General features: G+C 35.8%; 1 protein-coding gene across 2 annotated transcripts in view; it reads right to left on the bottom strand.

The window, feature by feature from the left end:
• The window catches only part of NRXN1 (neurexin 1), a 425,606-nt gene that overhangs the window by 320,852 nt on the left and 85,668 nt on the right, over positions 1 to 19,086 (bottom strand). For both annotated transcript variants that reach the window (XM_042824415.1, XM_042824431.1), the window contains exons 9-10: positions 12,119 to 12,292; positions 6,380 to 6,499 (exon numbers count right to left, since the gene is read on the bottom strand). In XM_042824415.1, coding sequence (XP_042680349.1) covers positions 6,380 to 6,499; positions 12,119 to 12,292 — 294 coding nt within the window. The remainder of the gene's footprint in view (positions 1 to 6,379; positions 6,500 to 12,118; positions 12,293 to 19,086) is intronic.

Below are 19,086 nucleotides of genomic sequence, written 5' to 3'. Positions count from 1 at the left end.
AGTTAAAATGAGATATTCAAGGATCTTAAATATCATGTGATATTAAGAGAGAATAAGCACACTAGGAAGAAAGTCAAAATTTCATTCAGAACAGCTTCCCATCTCCATCTAATCAGCAGATATAAGTGGTCAAAAAATAGGTTACAATATCCATCCTGTAGCATGAGAAGAGAACAAAACTATGAAAGGTATAAAAACGTCTGCAAAATTTATCTTACTATGTGCCTTGCCATTATACCAGCACATGCTTCCATTCTCAGCTGCTGAGGAATTGCACAGATCATTAAATTGGATTGCAGAACACCTTGATTTACCCATGTAAGATTTAGGTCATTTTGTCTACTTTATTAATAGAAGTTTTTACTTTGCCTCAATTTTCTACATCATCTGAGGGGGAGAAAAAAAAGAAAAAGAAAAAGAAAAAAGAAAACACAGAAGACTCTAAAGAAGATCTCAAGCTACCATGAAAATTTTGTTTTGTAATGCGTATAGGAGTGCCTTGTATCCTTGTTATCTATGTTGTTACTTGGAATCTAACCTACCTACCTATCTGTCAAGCAAGAATACATGCTGGGGAAGATCAGGTTGCCTTAGTAACCTGAGTCCAGCTGTACAGACTTCAGAAGGACTGAATAATTTTGCTTTTCTGATGTGTCAACCATCATTGTGCTACTGTAAATAACTTATAGATAAAATAGGTATATATTACTAAACTCCTTATAAATACTTTGAGCTCTTCTCATGCTATGGGTTAAAAAGGAGACAAACTAGGAACGCTTTTCCCTCTTTCTTACCGTTTGTGATGCTCACAGCTATCATCTGTTTAAAAAACCCAGCACTTACTCATTGCTCTTTTTTTTGAGAGGAGGGGTTTGTTGGAGACACCATTAACAGAGGTAAAACTTCTGCTTCAGCTGCACCATATGTGACCATTAATCTTGTTTAGAAACCTAACAGTTACCTAACATTTATCTTAATACATATTATTGGAACGTTCCAGTTTACAAGACTGCATTAGCATCTTTAAAAGAGAAATGTATGAGAAAGAATAGCGACAGCACTTATCTGCTATCACTGTTACTGTGAATAGCTTTTCTAATAGATACCAAATTTCAGACCTGAATTGTACATAACACACTATCAAATTGTAATAATTTGAATGTTCTAGAGAAAGGAATCTGACGATACCCAACAGAACAATTTTAATTCCATGAGAATGAATTTCATTACCCTTAATCATTTTCACCTTTATGACACTGGAAACACTTCCAGGATTTGATTTACAAAATTATTACACCATTAATAAGAGAAAGATATTATTGACATACCAAAATTCAATTTAATTACTCCCTTAATTCTTCCAGAGGCAGAGAGAAGCTCACAATTTTCTGACACTATGTTCCATTTTTAATATTGTGAAGCAGAAAATGCCTCTGAGTAGGCCACAAGTGTTGCATAATTGCTTTGATCTGAGCTACAAGCAGAGCTATAAAAATATGTTCTGGCTACCTTAAAAGTTTTGTATTTTCTTTTTTTGTATCATGTTATCCTCACTTGAAGCTTTTCTGGCTACTGTTTTTTTAGAAATATTAAGTGACAATATGCAGTCACAGTCAAACTCTTTTTTAAATAGGGTGATCTATATCTTTAAGGAATATGGAAATTACCTAACTATTACCTCACCCAATCGGCAACTCCAGAATGTTTTTGTAAAGAAGGCAAAAACTCTAAAAGCTGTTTTCAGACCATCAAGAAAAGAATGCCTGGTTAACTTTATGTAATTGATAGATTGAGCAGATATTAATGAAAAGACAAAATTTACTTTGCTTTGAGATCCATACAAGATAGAGGTGAAAAAGCAATTACAGCTGGGCCATCAAGGATTGGAGGATGAGAAAAAAAAAAAAAAGTTTTCATTTTTTGAGTCATGCTGCTCAAAGCACTGTGTGTGCCAACAGCCTGGTAGCTCAAAGTGCACCTTATCTGGATTAAGATTCCAATAGAAACAAAAGTTTTAAAATGTTGTTTCACAGCTGTGGTTCACAGTTAGCACTTCTTGTCTTCCTTGCTCTATTTACAGTTTTTCTGATTCTCCTAAATACCAAGGCATTTCTAAGTTCTCAAGACTGCTTGTGTGAAATCCCACTTCCTTTGAAGATAATACAAATTAGGCCATTGATGTTTGTCACCAAAAATTCCAGATATTCATTACAGAGAAAGATTGGATGAGATAAGCTGAACAAATTGAGATTTCTTTAATTAGTTCATTCCAGAAGCTTGCCCTGTGTTGTAATTGTGAGTTGCTGTCTTTATTTCTCCTGTGTACCATGAGCCTCCATGGCAAAATAATCACATCAAATATTTAGACTTGTATGTTATCAGGGACAGTTTTTTTTAATTCGCAGCTACTGGAGGTGGAAATCAAATGTGTTTTAATGTACTCTGAGGAATTGTGCGTCCTTTTTCTCAATAACAGGTTATATGCTTATTGATAGCTAGCAACTGCAAACACTTGGCCAGGAATATTTTCTGCTATTTTGGAAAGTACCAAAACATGTAGTGGCTTGTACGGTTACTTTAGGTTTTGGTCATTGATTTAATGAAGTTTCTTCACTTTGTCCAAATCCTCACAAAAGTAGCATTAAGGCACTCTCAGACATTCTCAGTGTCAAAAGGTCCAAAAGATGCCATATCCATAACAGCAAAATAAATTAATAAATATATATTTTTATGTGTGTATGGAGTTTAAACTCATCATTTGGATAACACTGAGTGACAGCATACAGAGGGATTATACGAATATCAGCCTCTGATTCACATTTTTGAAAAAGAAAGACACTGTGACAGCAGAATGCCTATCCAATGTCAACACTGATCATATCAATGACTGATCATACCAAGTTACTTGTATAGCTAACTCAAAATAATAAATATTCCTTTTCTTTATGCATATGTAGTGTGAGTGAGATACAACGTTAAATTTCAGGCATAAAGTACTGTAAATCTAGGGAAAGCCATCTGCACATTTCTGAACACAATATTAAATTACCCCTCCTTGCATATGGATTATTATATAATTGTTAGTTGCCTGTTCACATAATAAAAGACTCTTGCCTCATTCACTGCAAAAATGCACCTGTTCTGATCAGAGTTCTTCAAGGAAGACTGACGTGTATAAAAATGTCCATTCATTTCAAAAACTGACTCAATATTTAAATTTTTCAGGGTTTGAAGTATAACTTCAGTCTTACTTAATGCACTCTCCGAGCACTACACCAAAACCAGAAGTATTCAATCCCTCCTGGAATCTGTATAATGCCAAATACCCTACTATCCATATCTCTTATAAACTTAACTAATATATTTTTATAACATCCTATGACCTCAGGACATCTCAGTCTATCCTCAGTAACAGCCAAGAGTATCCACTGTTCGCTGCATTCAATCTGACAATTATAATTTCGTTTCTTTGGTTGGTTGGTTGGTTGGTTTTGTTTTGTTTTTCCAGAAAGATACATGATTCAGTCCCAATTTTGAGTACTCATCATGCTTTCAAATGAGAGGTTGAATTCTCTGCTTAGCAATAAAATGAAAAACAACTAAATACCGAATCTACACTCATGAAATCATATAATTTCCCCTCTGTAGGTCCACGCTAGATATTCCTAATTGCCCTCCTGTCTCTACTATGTTTGGAAATAGCTGCCAGGTTGATCTTCTCTATCACATTTCCTGGAATTGATGTTAGGCTGACCAGTCTCTAGTTTCCTCCTTCTTGAGGACAGCACTTTCTTTTTTTTTCCCCTCAATTCTCTGGAACCGCCCCCCAAAGTCAGGACCTTTCAAAGATAATCAAGAGCAAGTTTACAGTGATGAGGAAAACATATGGATTAATTCCTTCAGTTGCCATAGGCATGCAGTGTATATCTTGTGCATTGTACAAGTGTGGTCAAGTGCAGTGAAAATGCTGAAGGGTGGTCTTATTGATAAAGATCACGATGAAGCCATGGAGTACCCTGATTTATTCCTTGTCCTTTGCCCTGAGGTCCTTTCACCTCATTTAGTGGTGGGCCCATTTTCCTGCTCTTTCTTTCAGTGCTGACAGGAGCTCTTCCTGTTGCCATCTATGTCCCCTGCTAGGCTAGGCTTTGGTTTTTCTTGCTATGCATTCACGGACTGCGTTCCTGGACCACCTGGCCCTGCTTCCACATCTTGCACACTGTCTTTTATAAGGTCTGTGCTTGTCAGTAGCAAGCAGGTGCTACTCCAGACTTGTCACAGGAGCCACCTCACTTGACGTGAAAGGAATGTGGCTTACTTCAGTGCTGCAAAAGTTTGGCATGTGTTTTGTAGCCCATGCAATTTACTAAAACCTATAGTAACAGTTCATGATTTCTCTATCCATTCTGCCCTTCCTAAAGAATGCAGACACAAGTCTAGAAGCATCTAGATGACACTGAAATTACACCATGATTTTTTCTCCATCCAACCCCTCTCCCCCCCATATATCATGGCAAAAAAATCTTTCTCATTAGATTTGTTTGGCAGATTTTTGAAATGAAAAATAACCCGAAGAGCCAAGATAAAGCACTAAATAAACAAATTAAATTTACCAAACTGCATTCTATCACAAAACATCTGCATCTAGGATACATTTGTATCTCATATTTGTGACAGAACATAAAAAAATGACTTATCTGGAAAGAAGTAAGCATTGTTGGCAGCCTTGTACCAAAGATACCCCTTCACCATCATCAAAAGTACTACACTGAGTTATCTGATTCTATACAGTGTGCTCCACAACACTACTGTACTAGTGAGACTTCATAGACTGCTAAATGTTACTCTTATGCTAGCTTTTCAGTATGCCTGATTTGTATTTGAAAAAATAGTTTACAGAATATTCCAGGTCCAGACATCAGCTACTACTAAAACAAATGTACAGAAAGAGATTTTCCTTTGCTAGATATGAATTAAAATAATGATACATTTCACAATTTTTAGTTACTTTTGAAAGAACTCAGGTCACAGAAAGCCAGAAGCACCAGCATAAAAGAAAAATAGAAATAATTTTCTTCTGTAGTAGATAGTAGAAGGCTAATATCTTTAAAAACATGCTTTGTAGTATGGCTGATTACTTATATAATTGGAAAGGCAAACTCATAGGAATAAACACACAAACCTTTCTTCAAATTTTCTGAAGTTCTCTGATGCCACATTTCATTTCTACCATGATAGCAAGTGTAGGGAAGCATGCTAACATGAATCTTTTCCTCTTTTTTTCAACAGTGGTCAAGAGTAGAAAATTGGAACTCGTATGAAAATCACTACTGCATCTTTTGCATAATTCATTTTTAAGCCTCAAGTTAGATATAATCTGTGCCCAAAGCACTTCAGATGATAGTTATTGTGTTATTTTAGAGTTTGTCCAAGAAGGTGCATCATGCTGTAGACTAGAGAATGGGATCAAGACACAGAAATGTAAAATGCATGGCTAGGCAGTCATGCCAACACACTGTTGCATCAGACATTCATTCAGAGAAACGTATACAAATGAAAATAAAAGTGCCTAAAGAAATTCCATTATCATAGATACAAAAACATGTAACACCGATATTTCAGATGTGCTGATTTAAAAAGAAAACTGAGCAGTTTTCTTTTAACAGTTATTGCAGACCATCAAGGCTCCTGCATTTCTGCTTCGCTTTCAATTCTGCATAATTCTATTCTGATCAATAAGTCTAGATTGGAAAAAAATTAGATTATATTGGTGAATCAGGCACCTCACTTCTGACATATTTAAAGTTTTCCTTTCCAACACCAGATGGTTGGTGTGTATTATGTAGCTTTATTGAGATGAAATTTAAAAGAACTAAAATACTCTGTGTGCTTTTATTATCAAAATGCTCAGTGTGTCACCTAAAGAAATCTACAAAAGGAGAGAATAAGGCTTGTCAACTGTTTCACAGTAATTACAGCTCTCATGAGATAATGCTAGGAAATTACAATATAGCTTAAAAGAATAAAATGTAAAAGACTTTTTTTTCAATCAGAAAAAAAAAAAAAAACCAACAACCAGCAAACACTACTTGTAACATTTATGCAAGAAAGAGCTTATTTCAAATGGGTAACCATCAGTATATTAGATATGTGATCAACTATAATAAAAACAAATTCTGCCAGTGTTTAATACTGCACATTGTCCACAATTCATACTGCATATTTTAGCTATTTTTTTCCCATATCCTTACAGATATTCACAAGGTTTGCCAGTTCATTTAATACTGTATATTAAAATAATATAAAGCTTCCGACACTTGCTTGAAATGATGCCTTAGAGCTCTAGAGCCTTCAAACCAGCACATTTTAGTGTACTTACGGTCATTGCATAATGGTCCGCTAAAGGAGGTCATGCTACAGTCACAACTGAATCCATCCCACTGCTGCAAGCACACTCCCTGGTTTGCACACGAATCCTCTTGGCACGTTGTGCTGGGGCCTGATGAGAACACACAAAAAAACAGACTTGCACTTTGGCTTCCAACAAACGCGTTTCTCACTGGATCACATTAACAAGTTGCCAATATCTCAAACAGAATGAGCAAAGTTACCAAGGAATAGACACATAAACTTGCTGCTTTTTTCCAGCAACATGTAACGTTAAAAAGATATTTTTGCTTTATAATTTTAAGATTAATATGTCATAAACACATAAAAATGCACAAACTGAAGCAGCATTATTCCAGGTACAGTGGAGACGTTAACTTTATTGCAAGTTATTTGTTAATCTCATCTCAGACCATTAACTGGCTAAATGTTTTCAAACAATTTCAGTATTTTTTCCTGTAGATACATTTCAACCAGCGAAGTCAGATGCCACAGGAAGCAAAGCACTGGGAGATGAAACTAAAGGAAAATAAAGGAAAATCCAAACAAAACAAAACCAACTAACTAAATAAATAAAATGAAGCTACGTTTTATAATAGTTTTAATTCCAGAAATTGCTTTAAATTGTTTAGGTCTGAAATTAAGAGAAGCCTGGATTCTTTGACATGAATGTTGGCAAGTACTGAGTCACATGCTTCAGGGGGATCCCATGCAGACTTGTTTTTAAGGGAAAATGAAGAAAATCAGACTACTAATGAACCGGCATGCCAAAATGTGACATACACATGAAGAACAAACTACTCTTATTTCCAGAGAACCAGAACTAGACTATTGAAATATAAAGAAAATCAGAAAGGTATGATCAAAGCACTAAAGCAGTCACTATACGAAACATACTCAAGACTGAAAGCCTTTATGCAAACTCTGCTGGAAAATGAAGGTTCATGTAGCGCATTGTTTTAGAGGTGTGTAAGACAAAATCTGAAACAAAATAACACACTTGAGTTCTGAAATGTACAGAGCATTTATTGCAGAAATCCAACTGTGCATTGGGGGTTTCAGTCTTGTTGAATACACACAGGGCTATCTACCTTGCAAATCAGCTTTCATCAATGCAACTTTGTCAGCAAAATAAAAAAGCAAAATATATTAAATGTTAGTAAGCAATATTGAAATGGCAGCAAACACAGAAAAAACATTCAGAATAAAGTGCATGCTGCTGTTAAAGAGAGGAAGAAATGCCATATAATGCAAACAAATTAATGCTAATAGCCATAAATCTTCAGGCAAGCCAAAATAAGAAAGCAGTAATTTGCCAGTATTTTACTACAAATATAATGGTTAATTGAGCTGATGACATGTAATGAAGGAAAATTAAAAGTTTTTTTTTTCTTTCTTTTTCCCCTTGGATAGATATGAATGCATTAGCAGAATAAATGCATGGCTGAATCCTGACTAGCCATTTGTCATATTCACGTATACTGAATTCAAGAATAATTAGCGCTGTCATCCACTCCGGTCTTTCTTTTTTCTAGCCTTGTCTCAATGACTGGTGAATGAAGACTGAAATACAGATCATGAATTACTGATTCCTTTCAGCTCGCACACACATTTCACACCAATTTTTGACATAACAAGAAAAATTTGATTCTGGGATTACAAAATTCTCCTAAATCATTTTGGGGAATACACATTTACATCCATTTGAAAATATCATTTCCAGTTAGGGATGACAGAGCAAATCCAGCCCTAAGATTATGTAAATCCTCTAAATTATTCTGGAGAGAAAGATCCACTTAAACCCATCTTTCACACTGCATCTTCTTCAAAGATCTCAGCGTGGGATTTTCATTTGATTTGCCATTATTTTAGTAATCAGTCAGTTCAATGGCCACTTGCTTTAAACGAGTCCCTGCTTGAGCACACCTCTCAACCAGGGCCTGAACAGTCATCACTGTGATTAAGGATGAAAGACAACGTACCCAACATCAGTGTTCAGGCAAGACTGTTAAATACTTTGTTATATTTTCTCCTATTCAAATAACAATAATATCCATAATGGATTGATTGCAGTATGCAGACATAAGACTATGATTTTCCTTTCACAGGAGCCCTGATCCCAGAAGTTTAAACATTTGGGCATTACATCACCCTTTCTTGAGCTGGGGATTATAATGACAGAATCCCATAGCTGACAAGACACATTTTTTTTCCTCACCAGATTCTGCTGCTCAGAAACTTTACAAAGATGAAGTGAAAATATCTGTAGGTGTTTAAATGTTATATATTCATGCATTTATTTACACTTTAGTTATGCAATGTTAAGTTTCCTCATCATTGCAAAAGTAGAGCAAAAGTCACAAGGACTTAAAAGTACAAAAACTGCAGGACCCTGGAGGCATATTAAAAAGCACATGTTAAGAAACACAAATATGAAAAAATACAGATAAGATCGTGGTAGAAAAGGTTATTTTGCTTCTTTTGAAATTTCTTAGCACTTTTGGTTTTATTTGTAGTAGTAATCATTCAAAAAATGCCATCAGAACTGGCTTACTGGTAAGGCTTTTCTTAGAAAAAAGAAAGAGGGAGAGATATTGGAGACAGTTCAATATTGGAAAGTACCATAATATCTCCCATAACTGGTTTATGTACTCCTACAAATTATACAAATCTATGTTATTTAGTAAAATATACAAACCTATGCTATTTAGTAAAATACTGTAACACACTCGTCTCAATTGCTTACCTTTAAAATAGTTAGCTAAAACGTCAATCAAATTTATTCAGTCTTCACTGTGGACTTTTTAATAGATGGAATTTGGTCTCTCTGCCTAAAGTAAGGGCTTATGGGCTATGCATATTATACAAGAAGCATTCTTTTAGTTGATGTGCACTATGTTTCACTATATATATATACACACGCATATATATATAAATTCATCTCACAACCAAGAATCTTCATATATGTTAAGAAACACTATGAAACTTACTACATAGTTATTTTCAGACAAATTGTATACATACATGCATGCAATTAGTGTATTAATTTCCAAATATATTAAAACAATTTTTAAAAATAATTTAGTATTTTCTGATTAAAGTGCGTTTAAAGTAAATCTGATTAAAGTGCATTACGTACAATGGATCTGTTTAAACAAAAACAGGGTTGACAAAGTGTGGTTCTGGGGTTCACCATTAACAGTCTGAAGACCTAGTTAGCATATTCTGGTTTTAGTTGTCAGAATCTATCTATTCTATCCATTGAAAACGTGCCAACAAGATGAACTCTGATACATGTAAATTGTATTTAATGCTTAATGATGGAGAACAGATACCCTCAGCCTGTGATTTTAATTCTGAAATGCAAACTTTACAATTTGTCACCCAATCGTATAATGTGGGGCTGCACAAAAATATACCTAAAAAAAATACCTTAACACACTTTTATAACAGTAAAGTTATTGACAAATATCAGTTTTTTAAGGACAAAGTCCTAACAGATAAAATTAAATCATGGCAACAAACATGACAGAAGAGAGAAAAAGACCTTTCAACCTTTCAGCCCTCTTTTTTTTTTTTTTTTTTTTTTTTTTTTTTTTAATGGGGGAATTCAATCTCAAAAGAATCTGAAGAATATCAAATCCAAGTTTCTCATTTTGGAGGCTATTAGCAAAACCTCCTAAGTATTAGCAAAGGACATGCACACACTGTCTTTTGGATTGACAGTGGTAGTGACTTACACTTTTTGCTTTGAAATTAATTCTACTACTGTGTGTCATCAGCTCTTTGGACTCAACAGCTCAGGGGATTTACAGATCTTAAACGTCTCATTGCCATTTAAGAGGTAAAATTGTTCAGCTCTATGGATGAAGACACTCCTGTAGGTACACAGCAGCGGAGCGCTGGGCAGCTTGAGGCATACAAGAGACTTCTAGGAGGCAGCTAAATTTGCAAGACTTCCATATGTTTTTTTATATGTCAGAATATTTTTGTACATCTGACCCATGGTCTGCAAACAAGAGACCAACTTGGTCAAACATGGGAAGATCACCAACATGGGTCAAACAGCAGAACAATTGAGATGGAAGAGTTCACTTGCAAGGTTGATGCAAAAAAGGGTGAAAGGGGATATTTCATTCCATGGTGTTTAAGTTTTCTTTCTATTGGCAAAACTTTTGATGAGGCAGACCTCTGAGAGCCAGGCAGCACATCTGGTTTAACCATTCTGCTTGTGTCAGATGATTTTGGTGTCAGAAAAAGCTGATTCTCCACCAAAGAGAACAATATTTGAGTTGCCTTTATTAAACTGCTGGTAGCTTTATTAAATTCACTGACAGCTTAGTTGTGCCATTGGTTTAAAAGGTGAACTTGCATTCTAGGCCTATGGCAATATTTCTTTGAACTACATAAAATTCATTTAAAAAATTACATAATTTCAAAAGAAGCCATGAAATGTATAATGAAATTAAAGTGTACTTTGACTCTTTAAAGGGATGGTACAGGCATGGAATTCGCTCATGACATTCAGAAAGCAGAATCTAATTTTTCAAACTCACTGTAAATGAACATATATATATATATATACATATATATATTTTTTTCTCATTCCTGAGAGAGATATAGACACTAAGGCTATATAAAAATATGCTGTGAATTTTTCATCTTTCTATGTTCTATCAGAGAATTTATATTGGCAACTAAAGGAAGCAGGAAAGGAACGAGCAAGTTCCACCCACACAAACGTACTGTAGGTACAGTAAATGAAAAGAGTTTGTCTGTCAGAAAGTTTGATGTGGCGAAGCTTGAGGAATCCTCTCTCAGCTCTATTTGAATAGTCTAAATTGTGTATTTACAAATGCAACAAACTTGGTATCAAAATTATTGAGATTCAGAACTGAAACACTAACATGTCATTTACACAACTTCTGCCCAGAGAAGAATGGTACTTGAGAGATGAAAACATGTAGAATTGAGCAAGCCCACAAAATTCAGCACTGTGTGAGTAAAATATATATACAAGGACAATTTAAGTTATTTCATAAAGAAAAGTAAAGTGGAATTGAATGACAGGAGGAAAAAGAACTAGACTGATACCTTTGACTTACAAATACACCTCTCAATACTATCCTCACTTACATTCCACAATATTTCAGATGCGTCAAAATGTGAGATAAAACATATTTGGTTGCTATTGGCTTCAGATATGAAGATCCGTGACAGTACAGATCTCAAAGGTAAGCTAAAATAGAGTTGAGGGAAGACTGACCTTGAAGTGTCATAAATTATCCTTCAATTAATAAACACAAAAGGTCTGTTTTAAAACTGTCTTTAATTAGCTAATGCTTTAGCATTACCTACATCTACGTGTCATGAAAATACAAAAGGACTCTATTGAAGCTAATTGATTTTGTTTCTATCATTACTTAAAACATCATATCATAAGTAAATAAGATACATGCAAAATAACTAGGCCAATGGAGAAGGATGGAACCTACATTTAATATTTAAGAAGTTAACTCACATTCTCAGACCCATCTGTGCTGTAGGGCAGGCACAGATTTTTATCCACAACACTAATAGAAATGCAGTCTATGTTAGATGGGTTCCAATAAATTAAGTTATTAGCAGGTAATATACAGACTGACCACATGTAGAGTTTACATACGGACAAAACTCAGAATCAGCGCAATACTTTCACTATAATATAAAAAGACATCAGCATACTCAGTACCTTCACATCCTCTTTCTATTTGCCCATTGCAGAAGAGAGCATCTGAGATTAGATCAGGGAGCCGTCCATTCAAATCAACTGATGCAAGACAGCCTTGAAAACCCTCCTTTGCATGCACCAGCTTTGGTAAGGACTTATACATTTCTTTGGCCACTCCTCCAATATATAAATCACCTGTTAAGAAGAAGGAAATATTAGCCATAGAAAAAGAAAAAAACTGCTGTAGAATTTTTGACCTGAGTGAACTTCAAAGAAAAAAATTCTTCAAAACTTTTCTGAGACCTCAATAAACTTCCAGAGATTGCGGTATTTGCTCCTTCAAGCTGCATTCAGGATAGTGAGAAAGACGTGTTGGAGATAAGTTTTCAAGAGAAGACAAAGCACATCCTTCTTGTCATAAGGAAAGAAGAGTGAGAAGGTTTTGTAGGTGGTTAGCTAGCACAATTCATCATTAAATGATTGTCTGAATACTGCTGGAGCTCCACTCTAATACCAGTTCTTTTGTTACACTGCTTGTAACAGGTGAGAGATGCTGTTTTATTTAAATGCAGAAGAAAACACTGGTGGCATAGATGATGTGAGAAGATTTAGCAGGACTATATTTTCCAAATACATATCTATTCTTCATAGCTGCATGACTTAGCAGTACCTGAAAATGTTATTCATGTGCCAGCTGTCATATATAGGAAACACGTTTCTATTTCACAAATGAGGATTTTAGTATTTAGAATTTACCTTCTTCTAAAATGCATCCAACACTGACACGTCACGAATGTCTTCAGGGAATCTGCACCCAGATCATTCTGACCATGAATCCAGAACATTGATGTAAAAGGCACTTAGTGGTACACTAAGATACAACTAAGGTTCACTTATCCAGAACTATCAAATTAAAAACAGAGCAAGAAGGGCAGGCTTAAAGATATATCTTATGAGAAAGTTATATATACCACTAGTCAGCAGTAAAATGATTTCCCTCTCCAAAATTTGCACCTTGTGTCAGTCATTTAGGAACGGTGCTGGTTGGATGACTTCAAAATGGCACTCTGCCCACTGAGCAAATGGAGTTCTATTATCCAAAATGCTCCTGATTGTGGACAGGTCCTATAAACTGCTCAGAACCTTGGGCAACAGGGCTGCAAGCTGGTTATTTCCTTCATTGGAGTAATTAAATAGCTCCAAGATTTACTTTGGAAGTACAGTAACACAGATGAGGGTATGCATTTCTGTTTTAAAATATTTTAGGCTGTGCCTTTCTTTCACATATTTGGCATCTCAGGTAACCAGAACACTTTTCCTCTACTCTTCAAACTAACAACCTACTTCCATAAGGAGTGCCTCAAGTGTCAAACTACAAGCTTCACCAGGTGCTTTCCATACCTAACATTTCCTAAAAGTTCACCATTCTTTGTAGGCAGATTTTACAGCAACAGAACCAGCCATCATCACTACCCTATGTGTCTAATTTTAATCTGTTATGAGTAGGAACAGCAGCTACACCTTTTCCTTGCTTGCATTTCCTCGGCGTACTGACTTGTTTGCAAGGGAGCGCAATTCAGGGCTGTTTGTAACAGCTTATAGTTCACCTGCAAGGAAATGACCTGAATCAAACAACTGCATACTAGACTGAAACATTTTTATTCACTGCATACCAGCTCTTAAACTCAACTGTGAATCACTGGAGCCAAAAACCTTGGGAACGTGTGTATTATTAATCTTATAACCCATCCAAGCAAAAAATCTTAGCAATCATCATAATACTAAGAAACCTCAAGCTTTCCCTATTCACATGGATAATTTGAAAAACAAAATAATGCTTTCCTCCAGAGCTTTAAGATATAGTATAAATCTCAGAACCGTGATGTTAGGCATAGCAGCTTAATATATGGAGATCCCCACATTCCTACAAATAGCACATAATTCATTCACAGTAGAAAACCTTTGATATTTTTCAACCAGCTGTACTGGAAACAAGTTAAAATCTCTTGCCCCATCATAAATGTTCATCATCTTTTTCTCAGGTGAAACATTTAGAAAGTAAAGCTCTTATGGGTTTTCTGAAGTTCTATACTTTCAGTCATTGTCAGCTCAGAATATAGAAACAGTTCATCTGACCTGATTGCAACAGACTTAAAAGAGGGAAACTCCAGAAAACAATAGAAAGAAAGCTATATTTATGCTAGAGGGGTCAATTTTTTTCTCTTCTCGATGCACATGCAATCTCAAAACACTCAACCTAACATCCATTTTTATTCTTTGAACAATTAAACCTTTAAAAGTGCAGACTTCCAAAATGTTCCCTTGCTAACTCCTAAGATCCATCCCTCAAGAAAATTCAGGCTGTGAATTTTCACAGTCATTTAGCAATCATTTTGATGAATGGGAAGAAAAAGTTTATGTTACAGTGGCAGAAGATGGAGATGAACTCAGAATACTTGCTCCTGAAAATACAAAAGTGAAATACAGTCAACTAGCTATTGTATGTACAGAAGTGTAATGCACTACACTAACATACAACATACAAGCAGCCATACTGACTCTTGGATTTACAGTTTTAAAACCATATTCAACTATTTCCTACCCGCTGAAACTTTCCCGGACTTAATATCAAGTATGATTTGAGTCTGCTGCTGATAGAACAAAATAATGCTTTCTTGCAGAGACATAACTTCTTTTGGCATTTTTTCCTATTTGCCATCACAAACATTTTGCGTAGCTGCTTTTATTTCAATTAATAATTTAACACTCTTTATTTCTGTGTTCATCACATTGAAAAATTAGATTAGTAGGAACAACACTCAGTCCATGAGAAATTCAGGCGAGACAACTACAGAAAATGTTGTAAGTGAAAATATTTAAGAATAAGTTATTTATGCAGTTTAGTTATTTCACTAAAAAGAAATAAGAGGAATCAGCAGATTATGAATCAATTCTCAGGTTTTGCTATCTTATTCACTTCTTATGTAGTACAGCTTTACTTCTGGAGATGTCATACATTAAAGGCTTTCAGGATTAATGCCTTATTGCATATCTTGTTTCCTTTATGAATTACACACAAATTATAAAGTAAGATGCTACAGTTCATCAGATCAATAGTGTGAGATCATGACACTACCAAAGATATCTACAGCAATACTACCATTGCTGAAAATATGGGGCCATTTCAGAAGGGCAACCGAAAATGCAATTCTATTTCTTTCTTTTTTTCAACAGTTGACCATTTTCTAGGGGTCATACTGAGAGGAATATACTGACACATTCATTATTATAGTGCTAACCATAGATTCTGGAACTACAATTTAGCTATTACCTTTTCTGTAGGTATTTTCTTCTGAAGTTCATTTTCCTTTTTAAATGCATTTCTGGGAATCAACTTTTTTTTTTTTTTCCCCCCATAAGCTTCCTGATTTTCATTCATTTAGAAGGTAACAAATGCATAATTAAATATGCCAAGTGGCAAATAAAGACAGAGAAGAAAAGGGCGAGGGAGAGAGCAGAATGCTCCAAAAATACCTTTGGATATCTGGAGAAGCTTAGGATCTGCCAGAGAAGCTTCAAACTTCCAGAGCAGACACTCCTTAGTCTCACAACTCTTCTTATTTATATTAGAACTAGTTACATAGAGCTGTCCTGTTTTATTCAAAGGAGGAGGATCATTTTCTCTCTTTTCTGACGCCAAAAAAATAAGTATGCTAGAGTGTTACTCACTGGCCTGTGTGCTGTGTGCTGGAGCAATCACCTGGAAGGCAACACTTCCAGAGCTCTGTGTACAAACCAGAAGAATAATACTGCCGGCCGCTTACACCATATGCTTTGGTAGAGAAGAGTTCAGGGGGTTTTATTTATTGTTTACATATTTTTACAGATAATGCTGAATCTCAACGATACCTACAGGTGTTCTCCTATCTACATCCATCTCTTTTCTGACTTAGAGATGATTTGTGCATTGAGGAATGCATGAAATTAACTCAGAAAAAATCTGCTTGTTAGTAAATGAACCCAGGTTCTCAATGTAGTCAATACTGGAACCAGTTACAACTGGTTACGTTGCTGAGATGTCATTCTATACACTTCCTTTCCTTATTTGTGTCCTAACCCAAGAATCCTTACAGGATATATGCTGATGAGCAAAAACTATTAATTTAAGGACTACCATTGTCTTCCAGCACCAGTGGAGAGCACATACAAAAACTGCTCAGGAAACAGTAGCTTAATCAAAGTCAAGCTGCTTCACTTTTCTGAAATTTTATGTTTTGCCATATGTAGCAGGTGCTCATTTCTTGGCAGAAACAAGTCATTCAAATATGGTTCTATTTACAAATAAAAACAACAACACCAAAAACTAAAAAAATAAAAAATAAAAATTCTGGAAGGTTTTGTGGTGTGGCTTTTCCAAAATCCATGAAAACAACATCACCTGCATACTTTTATATGGCACAAAAGCAGCCATATAAAATCCATCACTCGTTCCAAAAGTGGACAATCTCTCTTCTTATTCTGTTGTTTTCAATGGTACTTTCATCCATTCCCTTCATTTCTTCTCTTTCATTATAGAAATCTGTATGGCTAGTTTCTAATGCCACACTGTGCAAAATCACTACTATTTCTAGGAACAAGACTGCTTCTGCACTATACTGGGAAGAGATAGATAGCCTGGCATAACTTGGTGGGCTCTGAAAGCACAGCATGCATCTCTGCCATTCCTTCATATGAAAATACAAAGGAATAGCTGGCTGTGGCAAAGCTGAGGTGGCAGTCATGCTTTTCTCCAAATACACTGTTTCAAAATGATCAACTGTATAACAGCTTCTTCCCCCAGGCAGTCAAAGAGGAATGAAGACTACAAAGACTGAGAAATACAACAGGGAAAGCATAATCTGGAAAGAAAAAAGCGCTCACTCTTCAAGTCCTTCACAAAACAGATGATTTGCTGTTACAAGATCAATTCAAATTGCTTTATAATGTGTTGTTTAATCGCACAGTCAATTACCAGGTGGATCTCAATATAAGAAGGTCCCAACTCATATTATTTTCGAGTTATTTGAAAGACTCATGACCTGAGTACACAACCTGAGATCAGATGTTCAGAGCCCTATCCAGCCTGACCTTAAATGTCTCCAGGTAAGGGCTTCCACCACCTCTCTGGGCAGCCTGTTCCAGTGCCTCACCACCCTTACTGTAAAAAACTTTTCCTAATATCCAATCTGACCCCTTCTTTCTTACAGCCTCCCTTTAGACAGAAAAAGGCTGCTATTTGTTCTCATGGTGCCGTCTCTTCTCCAAGCTGAAGAGCCCTGGCTCTCTCAGCCATCCTTGTAGGAGAGGTGTTCCATCCCTTGGATCACTTTTGTAGCCCTCCTCTCAATGCCCTCCAACAGGTCCATGTCTCTACTTGCTCTCTAGCTCACCAACTTCAAAGATTCTATGACTCTAAAAGCCTTGTAGCCATCAATAGCCACACTCAAGTCATGGGAACCATCCACCAGTCTTCAGTGATGGCAACAATATCATGGTTTTTTATTACCACAGTGGCTTCTAATTCTTCCTGTTTATTTCCCAAGCTGTATACGCATCTCAGTACAACAGGCTGAGGTGCTGTTTCTGGATTGTCTCATCCCACTTTCATTATCATCTCTTAACATCTACTTTTAGTTCCATATCAGAAAAAAGGTTTTGATACTTAGAGAAATAAGTTGATGAACTGTAATTGTTCCTTTCTGAACACATCAAGAAGCCTGCTGTGATAGTGATCCAAGTTATGAATTGGAGGATAGTTGACAAAGATTTAAATGATGCATCCACACAGCTCCTGCAGCATATTCACTCCAGCATATGGCTTTTTACAGTACATACTATGCACTTGCTGTGCATTCACAAACCTGTTTGGTGCTAGAATCAAGCATTACTGAATTTTGTCTACCACTTGCAGAGCACTTGAAGGAAGACATGAATATGTTAACTTAGTGCTTTATGCCCACTTATTTACTTCAGCAAGTTTATTCTGTAGCTTCAGTATTGATTTGCAGTTAAAGTCATGGTTTTGATGCATTTTTTGTTTGTTTATATGTTAGTTTGGCTTTGAAGAAAATTGGGCTTTTCAAATATTTTTCCTTGCTGGATTGATGAGCTCTGTCACATTTAGACTGTCTTTCAGCAAATAAAGGAAAGGTTAGCTATGTTATTAGTCCAGGTTCTCCTCTGTTATCCTTTCAAATGCTTTGGGCAAAAGGCAGTTGTATGATGTGGCAGATGGCACTTTCTGTATTCCTCATCCCTCTACTGATAACCAAGCAAGGCAAAGGTGAGAAAACAATGTATGGGTTAGCAAGTTGCTCTTTCCTGAAGAAACATAGAAACAGATCTTTTCAGATCAATTCTACATTGCCTTCAGCATCTTCTTTGAATATTTCATTAAAGGTATTAGAAAATAAAGAAAAGGGTAAGGGAAAAAGGGAGAAAGTGAAACAGGGGAAAAAGGAAAAAGAAATGAGGGAAAGGGAAGAGATCACAAGCACTGAAATTGCCAGCACTGTGAGTTTTCTTCCGTCATCCTTATTGGCATATAGGATGTACTGCAGGTATTCGTCAAGAAAATTGAACTTTGAAGATATTCCCTTCCTTGGCTGATACTGCCTATTCTTTCTACTCATTTTAGAACAGGATTGCAATTCACACTGACAAAAGACAAAGGCAGTGAAGATTAAAAGAGATGATGAAGAAAACTTGCAGAGTTAATAGGTGCACCAAGAAAAATTTCTCATGCTATTAACTTCAGTGGCAGTCCACAGTGGAGATAGATCTGCTGTTCTACCTTTCTTCAAGGCTCCTGATCCCACATCCCATCCCATCATGCTATATTTGCATTTAGCATTTTCCACACTTGATACAAATATTCATCTGCCTAGAAACTTCTCTGGCTGTTGTTATCCTGTACCCTACTTTATATGTCAGGCTCTCCCTGATGTGCT

Source organism: Centrocercus urophasianus, unplaced genomic scaffold (genome assembly GCF_019232065.1).
Source record: "Centrocercus urophasianus isolate 14NV4802_14NV808 unplaced genomic scaffold, USGS_Curo_1.0 seq_10, whole genome shotgun sequence".
Classification (NCBI taxonomy): Eukaryota; Metazoa; Chordata; class Aves; order Galliformes; family Phasianidae; genus Centrocercus; species Centrocercus urophasianus.
Note: the sequence above shows the minus strand (reverse complement) of the source record. Positions and strands in the feature narration are given on the sequence as shown.